The sequence below is a fragment of the Lepisosteus oculatus genome, chromosome 12 (genome assembly GCF_040954835.1).
Source record: "Lepisosteus oculatus isolate fLepOcu1 chromosome 12, fLepOcu1.hap2, whole genome shotgun sequence".
NCBI classification, from domain to species: Eukaryota; Metazoa; Chordata; class Actinopteri; order Semionotiformes; family Lepisosteidae; genus Lepisosteus; species Lepisosteus oculatus.
The window spans coordinates 5861147-5884193 of NC_090707.1; the positions used below are offsets into that span (position 1 = coordinate 5861147).

General features: G+C 37.3%; 1 protein-coding gene across 2 annotated transcripts in view; it reads left to right on the forward strand.

The window, feature by feature from the left end:
• The window catches only part of LOC102691350 (inactive dipeptidyl peptidase 10), a 214304-nt gene that overhangs the window by 66577 nt on the left and 124680 nt on the right, over positions 1–23047 (forward strand). Inside the window, exon 1 of one of the 2 annotated variants that reach the window (XM_015358664.2) lies at positions 14796–15257. The exons of the other annotated variant lie outside the window; for it this stretch is intronic. Within the exon in view, the coding sequence (XP_015214150.2) occupies positions 15204–15257 (54 nt within the window). The 5' untranslated portion in view covers positions 14796–15203. Of the gene's footprint in view, positions 1–14795; positions 15258–23047 lie in introns of those variants that run through there. 2 annotated transcript variants of the gene reach the window in all.

A 23047-nucleotide genomic window follows, 5' to 3' on the forward strand; every position in this document is an offset into this window, starting at 1 on the left:
CTTCACTACCAGGAAAAACCTTCCTGATAAAAAGGCTGATGCTTTTGCCACATCAGTGTTGGTTTATGGTAATGTTCCTCCCAGTGGACTTATAAAAAATACTACAATACATCTAAACTTCACCGCGTTCAAAACTCTGCAGCAAAAGACTTGACAAGTACCAGGATTCTGCATCACACAACTCCCATTATCCTGGATCTGCCAAGACTTCATCTAACACAGAGAACAGAGTGAACCATTTCCTTTCCTGCATTGAATGGATTAGTACCTTCTTAGATCTCGGAAGGTATTCAGTGTGGTCTTAAAACAAGCTTTGCACTGTTGATGATGAAGTACTTTGTGCATCCTTTATCGTATAATTTCTTTATGCTAAGGGGCATTTCTTCATTATACATTATGAGACATTTTTGTTCAATCAAGCTGAACTCTCTGGGTGTATGGAAAAGTTAGAATTTTGTGCATGCATGGAGGTCCTTCTATAAATTAGCATAATAGATTTATCTTCTGGGTTCATTTATCAGTTGATTTATTGATTGAAAGCAAAGAAATGCTTTTTTTCTTCTCTCATTTCAGCTGCAATCAGGTGTTAATTCTTTGCTGTATTTCTTTGCTGTAGTTTGAGTACCAAACTGTATTCCTTGACCAAATGTGGTATTCATCATGTAAGCACAAAAAGCTCTTTTATGAGGTCAGATCTTGCAATGTCTTCAAGACCAAGGGCACATTTCTAGTGTGGCTTTACATTGTTTGAGTACAGGGCCGCCAGTAGAGGTGCCCATCAGGTGGTAAAGATAGCATCTTTGTCAAAGGAGATTCTAAAGAGATTAATTATTTCTGTTCACCTCAAGGTATTATTTTATTTAGATTTTCCACTATCATACTTGAACATAAATATAAGAAACAAGTTATCTAGCGGCAGCTTAAGCTAACTATTGATCAGTTTTGCTTATTTCATCTTTTCATGTTCTTTACTCTTAGATAACCCAAGGCTAAATGCACTTCTGTCTTCACTTGTGGGAAACAGCCGATGACAAGCATTTTTATTTTTTGGTGGTTGGAAAAATGAATTTGCAGCTTCTAGCAGATTTTTGAATAGTGTTCTTATAGTCCTTTTTCCATCCACTGGCCTCCTTCTATCCATTATATGCTTTACACACGAAAAGAAAAAAACCCGGCACCTGCCTAGAGAGTTCTGGTCTGAGAGAGCTAGATTATTTCTGCAAGAGAATTGTATTTCCCATGATGACTCCGCAGCTCTCTTGAATGAACAGAATTGCATTGATGTGAAGAAGCTCCTGACAGATGTCACACAGCTGAACCTAGTTATGCTTCTCTCCCAGCCTCCATTTGGTAAACTAGATCATATATTGCATTAGATAACATCTTGTAGAGTTGAGAAGTGTTGCTACAAGGAAAAAAAAACAGAGCAGGATCACTGTAATCCTACATTCCTAAGAATAAACTATGAACATCTGTCTGATACATCTGATTATTGCAAATAGTGACATTTTGGCTGCACCCTGAAACATTGTCTAAACATGGAGTAGAGCATGACCAGACTAATTTGGTCATGATGCATTAATTACACTCTGCAGAAGTGTTATTTTTAGTTGCTTAGTTTTAAAACCCTTCCATACGTAGCAAAGTGCAAATTCCATGCAGGAAAAGGAAGGTTTGAAAACTGCCGTAAACTCTATTTCAGTGTAATTGGTTTCCTATGACATAGATCCAGACACACTCTCCTGTTTTGTTGTTGAACACTTCGATCAGGTTCCTTTGTAACCTCCTCTGTTCTCTACTAAAAAGGATCAGTTTTGTTAGCTTGTGAAAACTCTGCTCTCTCAGTGTTTTTTCCTGCCTAATTCTAAAGCTAATTTTTGCAGTTTGTGTAATATTTCTATTAACGTTTGTCTTTCATTATACAAGTGCTGGTAATCCACACTTTTCAGGGTAACGATGGATGCGACAGCCTGCAGTATTATTTGAAGCAACACATAGATGGGCTTTCTCCCAAATGTAAAAGAGAGCTAGAGTCTTCTCTGAGCATCTATCCCATAGCCTCTCTGTTTCCACGGTTTCTTTAGATACAGCCCAGGTGACGAAAGGTGGCATTAGTTACAGACCAGCCGAAGAAAACCACAGGAGAGAGATTCTTGGAGCAACCTCAAGTGTATCTTGTCTTGCTGATCCTCTGATACTTCTTATTTAATATTTAATGCAGAGAGAAGCAGTGCGGGAGTCTGTTAGAGGAGAAACATTGATTTATTTTCCAACTTTTGCACTGAGCAAATAGAAAAATAGCATTGGTGAGATTTAATTTTCTTACACACAGATACAGTACCTCATTGTTTTTGTTCTATGTAGCTCCTGTTTTATGATTATAATTAATTCATAAACCTGATTTTCCATCCATTTCCCCATTATCAGGAAGCCACTTCACCCGGTATGAGTCCAGGTAAAGCCGGAGTCCATCCTGGAAGCCCAGGGTGGGATGGCAGTCCATTGGGGTAAAGTCTTTCAGAGCTGGTTGGGCACTGGGACACCTGTCAAAAGTACAGGGTAAATCTGACATAGAACATGCAATTTTCACATGCCCAGAACATGTGCAGCCCAGATCAATAGAACGTGGGGATTTCACATAGATGAAACATGCAAACTTCGCATAGACAAATGACCAATGGCAGACTCAAACCTAGGCTCCTGCAGTTGTGTGACCAGCCTTTAATTGCAATATATATTTAAAAAATAAAATAACAGAACGACAAAAGTACCATCCATTCTCCCCCACTACTCTATATTTATACTCCTCTTGTTATAGGAAATGTCTGGAGCTTAAAGGACCCCAACATTGGTTACATCTTTCACTCATGACCTGTTTTCTCTATTAAGGTGATCGATAACTCTCTGGAACAAGGTTTTCGGCTTGAGTGTGTGACAGAATCTTCACTTGATTGTTGCTTGTGCTCTTCCCAGTTTGCAAAAAGGGTGTACTGGGAGTCAGTACACGTGAGGATTCTTCCATCCAGTCTGTAATCACTGAATATTGCATTCAATTTTTTCTTGAGCCTCTTATGAAGGTAAATAAGTTGTTGTCATGTCAATATTCTCTGTCTGCTAAGGGATTATTTGTAATAAAGCCTAGTCTTGTCACACAAAGCAAAACATCAGGCTTTGGCACATTTACTGTATATTACAGTTTCTGAGTGAGAACCACCTACTAAATGCATTGGTGTTGACAGTTTCCTGTACTTTACCTCAATTTACAGTAGGCAGAGGAGGATCAATGAATGTACTGTAGCAGCCATTATAAAAATGCTCTGGAAAACGATCAGGACTAAATGGACAATATTAAATAGTGAAAAAGTATAAAATATGAAATCTTGGGAATGTGCCACTGTAATTGAAAAAAAAGTGAATCAATGTGAAAAGTTTACAGTAAAATTGAAAACAGATGTTATATTCTCTTTGGAGTACAAATTTTCATTAGTGTTGCTTGTGTTGATTCTTCCTTCTTTAGTCCTATTTCTGTAAGATTGTACAGGTGAGCATATACAGGTACAAAACACACAGAGTTTTGTTTACATTATTTATTGGTAATGAGCAAAGGTAGCATCAAAGAAAGAGGCATAATGTCTCCATGAAACCTCATTTATTCTTAATGTCATAGAGAGCTTGAGGCAATGCAGAATGATCTATTATTCTCAAGTCAAATGGTTTTGCTTTCCCTGCTCGAACAACACAGTGTTCAAAATAGAGCTTGAGATCTGTTAAACAGGAATACCCAGATCAAATAAATGTAAAATCAGGCCGCTTCATGTAGTACTTAAATGCATTATGTGCAACTGTCACTACCATTCATATTCAGATATAGTTTTGCATATGACTTCCAGCACATTTTTCCTGATGATGACAGTGATTGACAATAATAATAATAATAATAATAATAATAATAATAATAATAATAATAATAATAATAATAAAAAGTATGCTTTTGTTACATGACCTTAACACATTTCTGTGGGTTTTGTGTCTATCTGCTAGAGCTATTCTATATTTAACAACTCTGCATGTTTAGTTGTGACTGACCATTGTCTTTATTTTCTGATGAGAAATGAGAAGCAGAACTAATACTGTCACCACTAATACTAATACTGTCATCAATATGCATTGAGTGATGACCTACTGTATGTTAGGATTGCATTAGATGTAACATTTCTCATTAAGACCAAGACATTCTAGCTCTCTAGTCTAACCACAAAATCTTTTGGCACATGTTTGCAGTGTCATTTGGATGCTTTGTTACGAACCCCTGCAGGATTTGAGATGAATTTTCCATTCTGCCACATAGGCCAGCGTTATGGAGTGACAGGGATATTGTTGACTGATGCACAGATCTCCCATCTCAGCCACTGACCTCTCTAGCTCTTTCACAGTCACTCTTGGATTCACACTTGCATCCCTAACTAGTTTCCTCTTTAGAAACAGGTAAAAGGTTTGTTCCGTGCTGAAAAGAGAAGAAAGGAAACACAACATTTTGGCTGTGGAGTCTTCTCTGGGTGTGAGAAAGACAGGGAAGTCGGCAGAGATTATATGCATGGGAGAAGAAAAGCTGGGAGTGTGGAGGAGGCAGGAAGGCAGAGTGGGCACTCAGGTGTGTGGAGTCGAAGAGTGTCTAGACAATGTCTGGGTGCTCTCTGTGTCAACTTCACCATGTTCAAAGTTATATTAATAGAATTTTAAAATGTTTTTACTCTTTTCATGATTTGTACCTTTATACAGCATTACCCATGAGTTGTTTTGAAAGCTCCTTAGTATTCGTGGTTGAATGTGTGCTTGATATTCAATTTGCTGACAGGGGAATCTTACAGAGATAGGTTTATTTATTCTGAAACTCTTATTATCACACACAGACAGAGGATGCTCAACTAATTGTGTGGCTCATTAGGTAATATTTTGCACTTAAATTAATTTTGGTTTTCTACAGTAAAGGATTTGAATTCTCTTACAATTATGACTTTTTCTGTCTTACAGATTTTAGACTTCTTGCTTTTAATGTGTGGAATAGTTTGTGTATACAGTAAAACTGATGTTAATTGCTTACAGTACTTCAAAGTGTGATGACAGCAGGCTTTAAAGCAACAAAGTGTGAAAACTGTACAAGGGTCTGAACGCTATTGCAAGGCACTGTATACTGCAGTACTGAATTATTATCAATCAATATAGATTATAGCCCTTAGTGGCAGGTTGATTAATACCCAGTAGCTAATTTTCCTAAAACAAATTGGACATTGCTCTGAGGTGTCTGTGGAGATAGGGGACTGCTGGTTTGATACTTGCTTCTTGTCCTGAATGTTAAGAACCATACTGATTTCTTTATCCTTTTGGGGTTATTTTATATCCATCAGCCACTGCTGGTAAACCCCTGAGTCTTTCTGAATTGACACGAGCCAGGTTTGTTTCTTGCTTCTGCTGTGTAACACATGTTAATACACACTAAGGCTTCCTGTGAGATCACTAGAATGTACGTACTTTTTCGAGGCACAGAACATGCTACTGCTTTGCAGTCATCTGGTTTCATCGATCATGGAACATCCCATTCCCATTACTTTGCATAGCAGTGCTACTTACAGATTCGGTAATTGAAAAACAGACTCTTATTACTTTTTGCCAAGTTTAGTGTAATTTTTAAAATGTCTTATAATACATTATTTATTAATTTAACAACATTTCACTGGTTTATTAACGTGTCATAACAATTAGTTTTAGTTTTTATGTTTTAGTCAGTGTCCTTACATCAAGTCTGTGACTAATATATTGGCATTTCTACGGTATGTTCATATTTATGATGATTTCTGATCTCAAGTAACATATGACATGTATGTATTGTATTCATAAGTCACTCAAACATACTTATTTTGTGGATATGTTAGTTTAAGATTAATTTATATTAGCCAGTTTATGTAAACTTATGTAAACTTGTTTAAAAAATGTCATTTTTTAAACAAATGCATTACAGAAGAAATAATAAAGTGAGGCAAGTTCATCTTATACTGTAGTTTAAAGGTTTGTTATACTACTAGCTTTTGTAGACAATTTTTATACAATAGTGTGTGCACTTCTAAAATTAGAACAGAGACTGCAAAAGATGAATCAGTTTATTGAAGAAATTGGAGGAACAAATTTGTATCTGTTAGTGGGTTGCATCGGAAAGTCAAAGAGATTTATGTGCAATTACTTCTTATTCAGTACAGCACGTAGTGTGACTAAGAGCTATGCATGAGACCTCCTTTCTGCCTCATTAAATAAGTTAATCATATAAATCTTGGGGAAAAAAAGTCCAAAGAGTAGTTATCAAGTTCTTTTTCACTCATCACTGAACTAACAGATACAAAAAGTTTCTGAAATCTGGAACTGAAGGCAAGAACTTTAATTACAAGGATTGAGGTCTTGAGTCTTTGAAGCAAGTACTTTTTGTAGAAAACTGCTTCACTTAAAAGTGGTGGGTGGACATCTTAGAGGTTTTTGGGGGAAAAAAAAGTTTCAAACTCATGAGCTTTCCGAGGATGTTAAATTATCAGAATCTTTGGAGTTTGAAAGTTTTAATTGCTAATCTCTCATCAGGAGGTGTGTTCTCCTGTCGGAACCAAAAAAACACAGTAATTGCTTCTGGGGAGCAGCTGCAGTCTTCAAATATAAAATACATTAAAAAATAAATATTTAATCGCATCAAATATGCTGAATGGCTATCATAATGTACCGCCTTCTTGAGGTCTGTGAAGCCACCCTGGTAGTTCATACATGACTGTAATTGCATATAATTAACTGATGCTCACTTGGAAAATCAATGGTGTGAGAAATGTTCATGCACACTGAATCATCTTTAATAGGTACTGTGTCAAAAATGCAGGGGGTACCAGTTAGCAGAAATATAGGCCATGTAGAGCTGCCTCCTTTATCAAGTCAGTGCGATGAGACAAGGCAGTGGTACTTTCTAGAGTAGCTTAATCGAGAGAGAAGTTACTAGCCGAATGAAAAGTAATGTGGGGAGATGTAAATTCCAGAAATAGGTTCTTTAAAGATACTTCGTACTGTGGGATGTTTTTCTGGCTCCAGGAAGAATTTAGTGTTTTGGCTGATGTTGGTAGCTCTGTGTTAATCAGAACAAGAGCAATTCTTAGTGTACTTTTAGATGGTTGCTTTTAAAAATTCTGTATGAAATATTGTATTATTACTAGTGCCTGACTGTTAGTATACCATAGGGTGGAAGAGTAAGCAGTGTTTCATTGTTTCAAAAAAGACAAAATAAAAACAACAAACAGCTTCTTCCTCTACAATACATGTGGTCTCACAAACATTCTGAAACTGTATATTTATTCTACAGTCATTTTCATGCTTGAAATGATAAAACAATCATGTCTATAATTATAGGTGTCTGCAATGAATTTCCACATGCCCGAATGACTAAATACCCCCTTTTATGGTTGCTGAAATAGTTCTAATAAAATAAATGCAATGTTTTGGCAACTTTTAATTAATTGTGGTCTGTATTTTTAAATGATAGTTGTACAGTAGGTGCTTTGGTGTAGTTGGATACATTTGTTTCCATTTATGATTTTTTTCTCAGTTACATTTAGATATGTTTTGGAAATGTTTAATATGAAGAATTATAAATTAAGTTTTATTACAGAAATCAAGTTCTTCATTACTGCCAATGATATACTGTATCTCACTGGTTGCGTAACTTGAAAATTATTTTTTTAACACCTATAGACTTTTCATGAATAGTTGTCTTTGGAGAACTGTACACAACACCATCTGGCTTGTGGGTTTGTTAGATTAAATCATCATCTGTTTAATTGGTTGTTACCTCCCACAAGTCAGCCTGGTATATCTTTAGATACCTAGAAGCTAACAAGTTGAAGAAATGTCTGTCATTGATTCCCCTAGAGTGCTCATTGTTAAGACAAAGGCATAACAGTCTTGAAACAACAACATAAAGAACACACAACTCAGGTTACCAACATCTAAGTAAGGCTTCATTAGCAAACAAATGAGACAGCTCCAAAAAGAAGAGATTTACATGCAGTACTTCCACTATGTTCTGGAGGCGTGTGAAAAAACTGTGATATCCATAAAGTGGTTAGAAGCAGCGGCTCTTTCAAAAATCTTTTTAGTCCTGTCAACCCAAAAGTGTTATTAGTTAAAAGGACATTTGACAGTAATATTGAAACTGTAATGTTATACCCAATGATAGACAGTGACTTAAAGACTGTGATTTGGACTGCTATCATTGCCGAGGAAAGCAAAACAAGAAAAAAGGTTCCACAGGTATCTGGTCATTTACTGTCCTAATTTTGTGTATGTATGTCTCTTTTGTTGATTGTTGCATTGTAAAACAGCTTCAAATAATGCTTCATGAAAGGTGTATCACATGTTACCAGTCTTAGTGAATTTTAATGATGGTTAAATGTTCTATTCAGCCTGCCCCAGTGATGAGGCTGCCATCCTACATCCTCCAAAATATCAGGCTGACAGTCCATCTGCCGACTCTCACACCACAAATCCTGAAAGCTGGCAGAGGCTGAAGTTACTAAGAAAATTGAACTGGTCCCCTGTAGCACTTGGACATCCTACTGTACATCTCAAGCTTTTTACATGCAGTACACCTGTACATTCAGCTACAGCTCTTTACATGCAGTACACCTGTACATTCAACTACAGCTCTTTACATGCAGTACTCCTGTACATTCAGCTACAGCTCTTTACATGCAGTACTCCTGTACATTCAGCTACAGCTCTTTACATGCAGTACACCTGTCCATTCAGCTACAGCTCTTTACATGCAGTACTCCTGTACATTCAGCTACAGCTCTTTACATGCAGTACTCCTGTACATTCAGCTACAGCTCTTTACATGCAGTACTCCTGTACATTCAGCTACAGCTCTTTACATGCAGTACTCCTGTACATTCAGCTACAGCTCTTTACATGCAGTACTCCTGTACATTCAGCTACAGCTCTTTACATGCAGTACTCCTGTACATTCAGCTACAGCTCTTTACATGCAGTACTCGTGTACATTCAGCTACAGCTCTTTACATGCAGTACTCGTGTACATTCAGCTACAGCTCTTTACATGCAGTACTCCTGTACATTCAGCTACAGCTCTTTACATGCAGTACTCGTGTACATTCAGCTACAGCTCTTTACATGCAGTACTCCTGTACATTCAGCTACAGCTCTTTACATGCAGTACACCTGTCCATTCAGCTACAGCTCTTTGTGGAGGACTTGGGAATCTCCCTACTGTACTTTGGTTTTGAGGGAATTAACTAAAAGTTTTTTACTAAAAGTTTGTATTATATCTTGTTAACTATGTATCTTTTTACTTATCTGGTCTCAAAAGATAACATAGCCACATGATGTCTTTATGCACAGCTGACATGATTCTCAGGGAAATGACCGAGTGACCTCTCCTGGAACAAATTCAGCTTCAGCTTGTCACGCAAGCCAGCAGTAAAGAATATTTATGTAATGGTCGGCTTTTTAGAATGATCATATATAGCCATAAGGCAAACAGAGAGTCATGTGGGAGTGTATATTGTATTATTTGTTCACTATATAAAAGAGGACTGTAAACGTTGGTTTTTAAGTCTTGTGCCACACTAGGCAAGACTTCTATATGCATATGAATAAAGATAACTTTCAACACACAAACTCTCAGCTGAGGGTCTTTTTTCTAGCACAACAGTTTGAACCCACATTTCACATTAAACAGCCATGGTATTTTAATTTGCATGAATGTGAAATGTGAAATTGTAGGACCTATATATAGTATAACCAACTAATTACAATTTTATGGTGTTTCTTTTCATAAAATAAGGAAGTGTTCGTTAACATTGAAATGGGTTAGGATTATACATATGTTCTGAACTACATTAAATGGTTTGGGGAGAAATGTACACAAGGTAATGAAATTGACTTCTTAAAGCACACTTTTCTAGAAGTGTATTAGAAAGTGTAATCCTGTTTTTTTTTCAAAAACCCTTACAATAAGTACATTATGCATCATTTCAAGTTTTTAGAGCATATGGAGAACATTCTTAATTGGAAAGCAAAGGGATTACATGTCAGATTTAAAGATATTAAGCTACTTAGGCGAGTGTTTTTCAGCACGGACAAAATTGCTTGACATTTGTCATTTTTTTCTTGGGTTTTCAGAGACATTTTCACACATACAGTGTATAATCAAATATCTTTTCTGTAACTATCTGCACATTTGCGCAACACTATGATCAAGGCTTAAAGCTAATCATTTGAAGTTTGTGTGAATTTTAAGCCTTAGGCAATATGTTCAAAATCAAGATTTATACACTAACATTTTTTTGGGTGTCCAAACATTATCAAAGGCTTTGTAGATCTAGATGTCAATATTTGCATTTCTGTACAGTACCTGAAAGAAAAAGTGATGTATCTGAAATTAAGTATTTGTATGTGTTAAATGGCCAACAATACTGAATAGAAATTGCACCATGTAACACCAGTTTACCCAGTTTAAGCAGTAAATAACTTCATATAATTAAAATGAGTTCAAGAATCATTAAATTGAACTAGCAATTGTTAAGAACATTTTGCAGAAGTTAAGTGCTGTCCATGGCACTTTATTCACACTATAAACCATTCTGTGAACAAAGTCAGAAGCTTTTATCTACAACACAGCATTGTAGATTTATTGAAGTAGGTGAAGCTAAATTGTATAGAGGAATTAATACTTTATCAGCACTAGACACATCAGCAAAACAGATACCTGGGGCTGTTTCAGCTCTCTTTTCTTTCCCCAGAATATAAATGTTGATGAAGATGGGATTTTTTATTCACAAATTTGACAATAAAAACATTAACCTGAAGGGATTAAATTGGTTTCACTGTACCGTTAAAGGTCAGAATGTTAATGTTATCTGACACTGCATTCAAAGTCTAAGTAAGTGAATATATATTAAAATGATGAATACATCTGAAAAATGAATGAAAAGTCCACAAGCAGCATGATCAACCATGATACGTGCCACTGTATGTGTTTTTGAGAGCTGATTTTATTATCTTATGATTATAAGATTAAAATATACAAATACTAGCAATTAAATTATCCTCAATGACTATAAACCTAATAAGAAATTAAGGTGACCTAACAAATGAAGGTGATTTAAATCAAAGCATGTGTTAAAAAATGAGAGCTCTAGTAAATATTGCAATCATGTAAGGTAGCTAAATATACAGTACGTACTTTATACGCACATACCTTGTAAAACATATTATATCTTAATATCTCTGTTTAGTCCCTCAGTTCTGCACAGTGGAGCAGTGGTTAGCATTGCTGTCTCACAGCTCTGGGGCCCTGGGTTAAGTTCTTGGGGCTCTATCTCCATGGAGACTGCATGTTCTACCCATGATCATGTGTGTTTCCTCTGGGTGATCTAGTTTCCTCCTACAGTCCAAAGACACAGTGGTAGGTTAATTGACTTCTGAGAAAATTGGCTCTGGTGTGAGAGTTACTGTAAATGTTTGTGTCTGTGCATGTCCTGTGATGAACTGGCATCCTGTCCTGGATGTACAGTAGCTGGTCTTGTGACTGTTGCTTGCACAGACAGGCTCTGAGTCTCCCGAGACCTTGTATCCCATAAAGCAGTTAGAAAATGGATTGTTGGATAATTCTTCAGTCTTAATTATATTCCTTATTTAGCATCATTGATGTAGGAGAATAAATAGACATGTCTTTGACTATACTGTGTACAGCAAGGGGCAATTTTCTCATTTTCATGATCAGATAACATAAGATTTAGTCCGAAGCTGATCTGAGGAAGAATTCAACGGAGAGACACAATAAAATTCTATTTTCATGGGATGCATTCCCTGGATGCTGTTATCTCTGCAGTAATGTGGAGTTCTCCCCGCTATATGGGAGATTACATGATAAAATATGAACTAACTGTCTGCATTAGATATTCCCTTTAGTCACTCCGTTAAGTGGCCTGTCTATGCTACAGATTAGTTTGTTACACAATTATACCTTTCCTTGCAGTATAAGAACAGAAGATTATTTACATTGAAAGCGGCCCATCTATCTCATTTGGTTTTCCAGGTGCTTCTTTAACTCACCCACCTCATGTACTTTATATACGGAGTTATGATTAAACCTGCCAAAGGAAATATAACAGTTCTTCAATGTGTAAAGTTTTGGTGATTCCTATAATAACCTTGCTACAGTACTAAGATTGCAGCATTTTATTTTTCAAATAAAGATAAATAAGGAGATAAAAGTAGTAATGCTTCTATTTCTAAAAATATTTCTGAACAGTGGTTATTAAAACAGTCATTAATGTTTTTTTCTATATATATATTTGTTAATTATTTGCTGTTTGTATTTTGGTTTTTAATACTTTGAATTAGTCTAGATATACAGTACAGTACTGCACTCTGTGAGGCATTTTGGATAATTTCGGTATCTGGTTTTGGTACCCAAAGTACAGACATTAGGTAAGATCAGATGATACTAATAATTACTCATTGAAATTTTAAACTACCTTTTTCATAAACTGCTTTTGTCTTACTCAAATGTACACAATTATAGACTAAAATACATTTTAAGTAATTCTGGCCCAAACTTAACACTGAAAATCATAGGTCAACTGATCAATGCAAAAATGCAGCAGAGGTCAATATTCTTTTTGAATGTCCTAATCTAAAAGTGTGTTATTTTAATTACCACAATAGTTTGAAAGCAAGTACAATGTGTACACCTTATAATACTAACTTTAATTATTGATCATAGCGATGAGGTCTAATGTACAGTGTACATGTTGTTAAATGCACTCCATTATAACTGTTTTTTTAACAAAACCACTATAGATTAAAATGATTAATGTCTCTGTGCATTAACCTTCATACATTTATATCCACCTTTTTAAAACATGATTGGACAGAATGATTATTTTGCTGAAATTATAATAGAAAAAAGTTCTCTGTAGAAAATACTGCATGTGCTTTTTAATAGTGCTTTTTGAGGGTTCAGGAAAGGTTATGTTTCTAGAAAAATATTTGAATCTTTCATGTTGTTTGTTAGTCTTAAAAAATGCTTGAAATGAGTGAAAGAGATCTGAGTTTCAGTTTTAACATTATTATTGGTATGTCAAGCTGTTAATTAAAATCGAATCCTGTGCACAGTGTCTGGATTGTTATTACTTTTCCTTTCTGAAACATCTGCTTTTGCTGCTATACAGACTAGAGCTAAAGGTTAAGTAGGATTTATGATAATACCAGCAATGATCCCTGAATTTACAGCAGCTATGTTTCTCCTCTGACAGAATTCAGTCTTCGTCTCTTCACAGCTGAGCTCACATTCTTATTTGACCTTTTGAATCTGTTTTTTTCCAGTCTCAGTTTGTGTGACCCTAAAATGATTGCATGAAGATTAAGCATTGTAATTCAAATGGTAGCACCACAATACAAGTATTGTCACCATTGGAGATTAGAATGACTGTTATGCTAATAGTTTGTGAATTTGTAAAATATGTTCTATTGCTTTTTTTTCTTTCGTTGTTTTCCACTTAGCAGTTTTTCTTGCACGATACTGCCTAGGTTTAGTCCTTCCCTTATTTCTTTTTTCAACAGTAGAATACAAACAGTCACCCCTGGCACCCATAGGATCTGTTTCACGTTCTTCTGTTTTAAGCATAACATTATTATTTTCTTTTCTTTAATGTTGAATTTCCCTGTATCTTTCCTGTTGTTCTTCGGAATGAAAAACAGTCTGAAAAGTGAGTTTTGAAACTTAAAGGAGATCACCGTTTCTATAGTGACTATAATACAGCTTTTGTACAGACGTTGTGAAATCTCCTAACAGACAGAAGCATGCCCTAGTACAGTATTATGTTACAAATACGTTGACTAATTCTGTCGTCTTTACTTCACCTTAACTTTATCCGGTAAACTATACTTACTGAAAATCATTTTTAAAATTCCTTCTGTATATGACTTGACTCCTGGTTTCATGAACGTGTTAGCAGCTGATTTCAGAAAATGAAACTCTGTGAGCAGATGTTGGTGTGCGTGGTTGTTCCGTGGTAGAATAGGTCAAACGGTCCAAAACTAGCTCTTTGCAATTTTACAACGAATGTTGTATTATTTTCTATTTGTGCATTTAAAAATGAAAAACAGAGAACGCCATGCGTATTTGCTTTTATTCTCTGAAACGTCACACCAGTGAGTCTCATGTGCTGTACCCAGCTCCAGTATTTTGCGAGATTTTCAGTTATTAAATTTAGGTCGGTGGCATCACGAACTTATGAAAGATCTTCTTCACATTTGTTATCTACGCTATATTTACAGAATTTAACTTATTTGTGGAGCAAAAACTGTATGGTCCCGCAATTTTCTTCCGGTAAAAATAAGAAGGGACACTGTTGCCTAGGTTTCAGCACCTTGGCCAGTTCCCGATCTGTCCCAACTATATTTACAATCGTACAATTGTAATACAACTGAACACGAAGACCTACAGTACATTTTGTTTTTTCTTTCCGCTCAGTATTTATACAGGAAAATGCGCTGAAGTTTCGATGTACTGTCTTGAGGGATATTTTATTTTCTTTTTTAGTTATTTTAACACACCGTAAATGAAATAAGGGGAAAATAATCTAAACCTCCAGTATATTAGGCATTTTGTGCCTCCCCCCCCCCCCGTGCTGTCTGAACAATGGTCTCTTCCTTCCAAGGAGGGAAACGAACTGAATTTGACAATTTGATTTTGCCCCAGATGTGCGGATCATAGGGACGCTGCAGTAGAGACCAGTTGGGATCCTGACCGCTTCCTGTCGGCTCAGACAGAGCAAGAGAGGGGGGAGAAAAAAAATCACAAGGCATTTAAGCCTGCTGGTTGGGTGCCATTATCAGCTGTAGGCTTGTACCTATGTAGGTTGTGCTTTTGCAGAATGTGAATCACAACCTTCAGGTATCTCCGCAGTCTCCTAGACTTCTCCGAATCGTGACAGTTCCATTTCTGTCTGCCTCCAGTTCAAGATTTTGCTTGCGATAACTCGGCGGCTGCGCTGCCAACAGTGCCGCACGGAGCCAAGCGCTCGTCCGAGTGGAATGCATCCTCTGCAGTTAGGAAAATAAGACTAAAGAAGTTGTAAATCCCCGATTTCACAATGACAGCAACCAAGGAGCAACATAACCAAAGAGGAAGCCAGCAGCAAGAGCAGGTAAATAATTTCAATAGCCGTGTAGGCTGTGAAACGCCATGCAAACTTTAGTCTTCGGACCCGATAACCAATTGACTGTGCCGTGCCAGAAGTAAAAGTGTCGTCGTTCTTCAGATAAACATTTCAGATCTCAATGTCATTGCTGATGTCCAGATTTGCCAGATGTGACGGGAGTCTTGTAGATCCGCTGATGAACGCATTAGGTCCGGCGGCTTTTGAGAAACCGCTTGTGGAAAAAAGAATTGATTGAAATGTTCGTAACACACATTAAAAGTGATGCCGGCGTGCCAATATAAGCTACCCATCGAGGGGTTAAAGATAGGATTTGACTGTTGTACTGTGTGGCTCGAAAAAACAGTGCCCTCGTGTATTTAGCACTAGTGTGAAGGTAGTCGTAGACCGAAGTTCCTTGACCTTATGAAAAAGCTGGTTTTCAGAATTAAACAGCGGAGCTTGCGTGGTTGCATCTTTAACGAGTAGAGTCTTAACTAACCATTTGGTACTATTTGCCTTTTAGCTTATACGGCACATATTCGAGTCGTTAGGAAGAATTACAATACATGATTCAGCAGATGTGATGCACGTCATCATTATATCAATTAGTCACCCAAAGAATATACTGTCAGCAGTCAGGTCAATGAATAATTAGTTATCTCCGGGGATAAGGGAGTTTATACTGCCAGAGATGGTGCTGTGAGCTCATGGTAGAGACTATTGTAATTGTCTGGTTGTCATTCAATTTATCAATTGATTCTAATCCCTTTAAAGTGTCGTGCCACTAGATTTACTTGCACTTGATTTCACGCGAAGGATGTTTTACCGTATGTGATGATGGTACAATTCTGTAAAACATGTCAAAGGGAATGTGTACGTTTACAAGCTACGAAGCGCGTCTGAAAGATAGGGTTATTTATATGCAATGCACATACAGTAAGCTTATCTAATTAAAAGCAGACTTTTATGCTGTGTACACAACAGTTCCTCTCAGTAAATCTGTTCGGGCCCGTGTCAGGCCTGCATTTGCGTGCAGAATTTAAACGGTACCGATAACTAATCTCAAGGGAGCGGGCTAAAGCAGTCAAGAGTTGCCGAGAAAGCCGGCAACTTGACGACAGCACCAAGACAGAAGGACTGTTGCTGTGTTATAGTGTGCAGAAAACTAACTCTATTTACTGAATTATTGATTACAGCTTTTTAAATTTTTAATACTTATTATAAATGCCGCGTGCGCTGTAATTTTCTGATTGATGTATTATGTAAAATTACTAGTTTTCAACATGAAGATACCGCTTCTAAGGCGAGCTGTTGTCTGCTCTTGCAGTGTGTTTTGTTCCACAAAAAAATACCGTCCCTTTGAGGCTGTTTGGGGGAGGGAGAATCGCAAAGCCCTTAATGCTATTGGGATCAGGAAAATGGGCAAATTATTAACTAAGGAATGTGCTGAAAGTAATGACTAATCTTAAAATGCCCATTTCAATTCAAAGATAAGCAATTTACTAATCTCTAGATTTAAAAGGTTATTGGCCTCATTTGAATTAAGTGTAATTGCCATTTTAATAAAAGTGATGGAAAAATGCTTCTCACGTTCTCCTGTATACTCCTGTAAGAAGCTAACGTGCAGTATAATGTAAGTTCTCAGTCAAATTATTGCAGCAGAATTTTCTTTCACTGCAGACTAGGGCCACCAACTCAAATATGCTTTACAACAGGGATTATACATACTTCTTCAACACAAAGTGTTCTTTTTTGGCTTTTGTCCTAAAGTGAGAATAATATTTGTTTTTTTTTTTTTGTTGTTTTAAGGCTGTCCTGCTGTCATACAGACTTCAGCTTATTTAGTCCTCAGCCGAGTTTTCTACCTAGCCACAATAGCAATGGGGCAGCTCTGTGCTGGAAATGATACATTGCACTGCTGAAAAGTGTTTGAATAGTTTAGCATGTCCAAAGGGGGAAAAAAACGACTGTATTTGGCAAGCGATACAAGGCCTTGTGTGCTGCAACCTGCAGTATGTTGGAGATGCAATGTCACTCATTTCAGAATCTATACCATTTGCAAAGGTGCTTGAGGATCCCAGTGAAAAAAAAGTCTGTTTTTTGGTTAGTGATTTAAACTTGCTAATGTTGAAATGGATGCTAAATGGAAGTCTTACATACTCTGTGCATAGATAATAATGAGTTATTGGCATGTTGGGTAGCATTCCTGTATCACTGCACTGGGGCTCTTGATCCAAATCCTGGTTGTGCTACAGTATCTGTGTGGATTTCTGTTCTCCCTACTGCGGGCTTCTTCCAGGTTCTTCGGTTTCTACAGAGTCCAGAAACATACTGGTGGCTGATTTGGCTTCTGGGTAAACTGGCCCTGGTGTGAATGCGTGCGTGAGTGCGTCTGAGTCCCTGTGATGGATGGGCGTCTCGTCCGGGGTATACAGTGTATTGCCCCGCACCCTTTGCTTGCTGGGATAGGCTCTGTATTGGATAAAGGGGTAAGAAAATGGTTGGAGGGATGGGTTTTAGAAAAATTAAGGGTATGCAATTTGGATATTGATTTAATGTTCCTAACACCATGTTTGATTCATTGATCATGAACAATAGGTGTACTCTCTGGGTTTTGTCCAGAACACTGTGATGGATCTCAGTGAGCGTGGCACAGACCTGCAGACTATTGTGTCTTAGTAGCAATGAGCAACAGGTCAGTTGATGGGATGGTCTATGTGTGCTGGTCTGGGCAGGAATGCCTAGTAACTACAGAATTTATAGTGATTGACAGCAAGCTGTCAGCATACAACTACCGTACATAGACCGAGTACTGGGACCTCACTTGGTGTTCAGGTAAGAACACCTTACTTGTAAGATGGGAACATGACAGCTGTGGTGTGGATGCGCCAATGTGTCAGATGGGGTGAGAGCCGATGTGACAGCGAGAGCACAGAGACGAGTGAGCAGACACGTTCTTGTCAAGCCTTGAGAGAAGAATGGACCAGGGTCCCACAAGACAAAGCACTCATCGCGGCTGCATAGCTTGATGTGCTTCCACAAGTGGCCACATTGCACTGTGAATTTCCTAGTCGACCCCTTATTGATCCTCACTTGGCTCATGTTGACGGAATAATGGATTTACCTGTGTCGTGCCTGGACAATAATCTTATTTTGCAATAGGTGTACAAACATTTGATCTTTTTCCTTATAATAGCTTTGTGTAATTGGTGCAGTTGTAAAATGATAACTTTTAATGCTCCATATATGTATATTGGTTTTGGATACTAGTTGTTTTTTTCAATCTGATTCCCTGGCTTCTTTCAAGAGGTGGCTGGGAATGAGATCCTTAGATCAATTAGCTACTGGTATACAAACAAGCTTGTTGGGCCAAAAGGCCCCCCTGGTTTATAACCTTTCTTATCTTCTTAAACAGAATACAAAAAAAAAGGTTCTCAAAGAGAGCTTCTTAAACTAGTCCTTAAAAAGACATTTAAAGCATGAATTTAAATGTGTAAACTTTAACAGATTAAAGCTTTTCCATTATATGTTTTTTGTTTATGTGTGTATTATTTTGGTCACTGAACATTGATTGGCAGTGTCCAGCAATCAGTTGTAGTTTTTATTTAAATAATTTGAACAGCTGATATAGTTTATTCTATTACTATGGGATTTATAGCGTTGTGACGGACAAATATTTTTTAAATCATCACCTTGACAAGAGCTTGCTGTTCTTAGGGAAGACATGGGGGCTGATGAAAAATTGCCTGGAGAAAAAAGCACCAATGAATGAGAAAACCAGATAACAGTACGAGTCAATGCTGTTTCAGCTGCCATCTCAGATTACCAAAATAAATTAGATTCTTTGATGAAAAAAACAAAGAAGAAACGCCAAGAAATAGCAGAATTAGATAAATGTAAAGTTTCCCACTGTGATGCCCAAATTATTATCGTTTTGAACTGAGTTTGTGTAATCTCACAAAAGAGTGAAATGTCGTTCAATGTCATAAAAATCTCCGTGAATTCAGGTATCTGCAAATGATTACAAAACAGGCTGCCCCATCATCAAAATACGGTTGCCGTGACGGTTAACCCTATTTGGAAATCAGAAATACAGAATAAATCTAAAACATGCACACACACAAAAAATAGTAAAACCAACACAGTTGCATTGAACATTTGATACCCTACGAAATGACTAGAACACCATTCTGACTTCCTCAAAGGAATGGCTGGATAAGATTCTAACACACAAAGCGCTTTGTTGGACTGAATGGCCTTCACTTGTTTGTTACTGTTTTTATTAAATGTAGCACTGTGGTGTGAGTGGTTCTCCTTGTAGTTAAAAGCATCTCTCAGATAACCCGAGACATCTTCTTAGTATGATTGGTAATGCATTGCTTAGTAACAACATGTTTTAGTGTGGGAACACTGTGTTTGTTAATATCACAACTGTGAAGGCTATAAAAGAACCAGATAATGTTATGACCTCCAAAATATGTGTCTGTGCTGCTTGTAGGACTAAATATAATTGATTGCTTTTCATACTTGAGTTATGTTACAATACTTGTTTATAATATATAAGCATGTGTATTATTCCTGAAATAGATGGTCTGTCTACATCTGAACTAGTCCCCCTAGAAAAGACTAATTACCACGAAGTGAAAAGCTGTAAAGTGAGACTTTTTTGGACTTGCAGAAATTGAATAACTAATTATTTTGGTGTTTAATTTTAAATTGATGAAGCATTTATTATTCATACTAACAATGTAGAGAATGCTACATGTATGCTTATCTTAAATGATCGAAATTAAGTAATAATGCTGTCTTCCCTGTGGTGGACTGCTATCCTGTCCAGCGCATATTCCACATGGTGCCCGTTACTCGCCAGTATAGGCTCTGGCTCACTTGCAACCCTGAATTGGATAATGGGGTTAGAATGTAAGAATGCTAGTTTTCTAATTTATTCCTGTTGGTTACTTCATTCAGTTCTGTAAACACTTAATGTTCCCATTCCTATATTCTCCATTTGCAACCCTCAGTTGCAGTTTATGTTGCTGAAGGTTGTATTAGAGCACATTTGGAATTATGGTGACGTGTCCCTAGAGTTTATGGGGAGAGCTTAATGGTCCTCTGGTTTAGTTTCTGTAAACTGCAAGAGATTAAGAATGCTTGGAGCACAATTTGTAATCTTTCTGAAGAGTCTGAAACCAATTTCACTGGAATGTTTTAGCTTGTTGTTCTCCCAAGAAGGTACTTACAGAACCCTGAAGAAAAAAAAGCATCACATCTCCAGTTTCTTTTACAATGGGATGCCACATGTTTGGAGCTGAAAAAGATTAAATGAACCTGGGAACACAGACAAAAAAAAACAGGTGAGGAATTATTATGTAGCATTTAGGATAATATTACTATTGAGATTCCTTTGTGCCATTAATTGGTGTGTCAGTGGTACTAATGAAAGGTGCCTGTAAAGATTGAAAGCCATTATTGTTTGTCTTTGTGCAGAGTAAGTAAGTCACTGACAGTTCCAGGTCCAAATTCTCATATTCACTATCAATAAGCTTTAAATTGTGCTCTGGAGCATAAAGAGGATATTTCAGCGTCTTTTGTTGCTGATCCTTGGTTTCTCACCTCTAGCCTGCCTACAGCAGTGCCCAGGTGAGGCGAATGGTTGAGCTGCTCTGACATACAGTATGCACTCATGGCCACCAGAGGCTGTGCTGACATGAGCAAATGTGTTTCACTTTGGATTGAAATGTAGAATTGAATCAAACCATCCAGAACAGAAAAAGAGCCGAAAAGGTGCCTTGTGGGTTAAAATGTGACAGTGCCCATTTAGCCTATTTAAAACTTTATTTGACGCACATTGAGCTTCTATCTGAACATCTGTTTTGTCTGAGGCATTGACTCACGGAATTTCCCATCATGCTCCTGGGTAATTAAAAAAATGCAAAAAATAGAAAACCAAAGTGCCTCAGCTGACTGAGTGACAGATGGTTTGTGTGTGCAAAGAGGAAGCAGATCAAAGGATAGCTGGTTTTAGTGTGGGTCCTGTTGACCTGCAGATCATCGGGGGGCACTTTGTTGTATTTTTTTATGTCAGGGTCTTTGGAAGGGTATAATGATTTCATACCAATTTACCTTACAGTACTGGGTTACCATTTCCACTAGTGTGCCCATGTATGCGCTCATCTTGGTGTCACTCCACCAGAGGTGTTAATTAAAATCAATTAACTGGAAGTAAAAAGGCATGGGGTAAATAGAGCAACTAGTGGACCCCGCTGATCATCACTCCTTATCATTTCTCTCGGTATAATTTCTTTAATTATGTACAAGTCTTTAGTTAATTAAAAAGGAAAAGAACCACTGAACTGTAAGGGAAGGTGATAAACGATTGTGAGAAGGTGGTAACTGTGTATGGACGTGGTTAGGTTTTAAAAGCCAACATCATGAGTCACATTTAAGGTCATTTGTCTGAGAGTGAGAGTTTTAGTACAGGGATAGTAGCAATGAGAAACAGAGAAATGGTGCAGTAGGTTCGATGACTGTATTTCAGTCAAATCAATGATGCATTTAGCTACTTATTTAGTTTTAATCTGGTGTCTTCCAACTTAGAGTAAAGCCCATTCTTGAGCCACAGCAGCTCATAAGGCCACAGCTCATCTAGGTTTTTGTAGCATTCATTGGACTAGAGAGCGTGGGACTGGACACATTTCCATCGCATGGATATCCCCCAGACAACGGTGTTTCCCGCTTATACAGTTGAGTGGACAAGAGCAACTGGAGTAAATCATCTCTCTTGAAGTAAACAGCAGTGTCTACAATGAGGACTTGACCACTGCAACGATGCCAACCTGGAGCACTTACCCATAATTCAAACACCTCAGCCCTCACGTTTCACTGCAGGTGATCTGGTTTCTTTTCATTCCTTTCCTTTGGTTACATCCAAGCCTCCTTCTGTGACATCTCATTTTAAAGTGGCGATTGCAAGGCTACATAGCTTATATAAGCTGAATTATAAGGCCTCAAAGTGCTGGCTTTTGGTCCATTATCAAGGATGCAATTCAAGAGGAATGTACAAACCACAGTTTCTAATCGTATTTAGTTGAGATGTGACAGCTGAAAAAAAAAAGAGATTATAACAACTATAATCTAACACAAATTACTTTCGAATGCCATTAAACAGAAAACAGGATTCAGATATGAGATGAACTGCATACTTTGCCTAATGTTTTGCTTCTTTTTAGGGCTATGAATATATATTGTAGATCTTTCTTGGCAACCTAATGTGGGTTGTGTCTGCTACTTTTTAAGCAACAAATATGTCACCCTGAAAATATCATTTCAAAATTATTTTTAAAGAAAACAACCTAATCAATAATGTGGAAGACAGTTGTGAATTTCCATCATACCTATTTCTCTGAAAGCACACCATACTGTAGTCACAGGGAAGCTCTGACAACATTAACTACCACACTATAAATGCCTGTTTTTAAGTGCTCAGTGTGAGCATCATCCGGTATTGTGCTGTCTGCTGGAAGGCAAGGACAATAAGATGCTCATTCCAGGAGGGATGTTTGTGACTTAGAAGTCATGGAACCTAGAAGAAAAACTGGCTTCCAGTAAAATACAACTCCTGTAAGAATTCCAATAATAGAGCTTGGCTGACAAGGTCAGAAGCCTTGAAAGATCAATGTGTTTTATCTGAACAGCTTCCCATCCTGTCAAAAATAGACTGTATCTTATACAACCTGCTGCTCATAAAATGTCCTTTATAAGTGTCCTCTGGAAAGTTAAAAAATGTTACTCCAGTT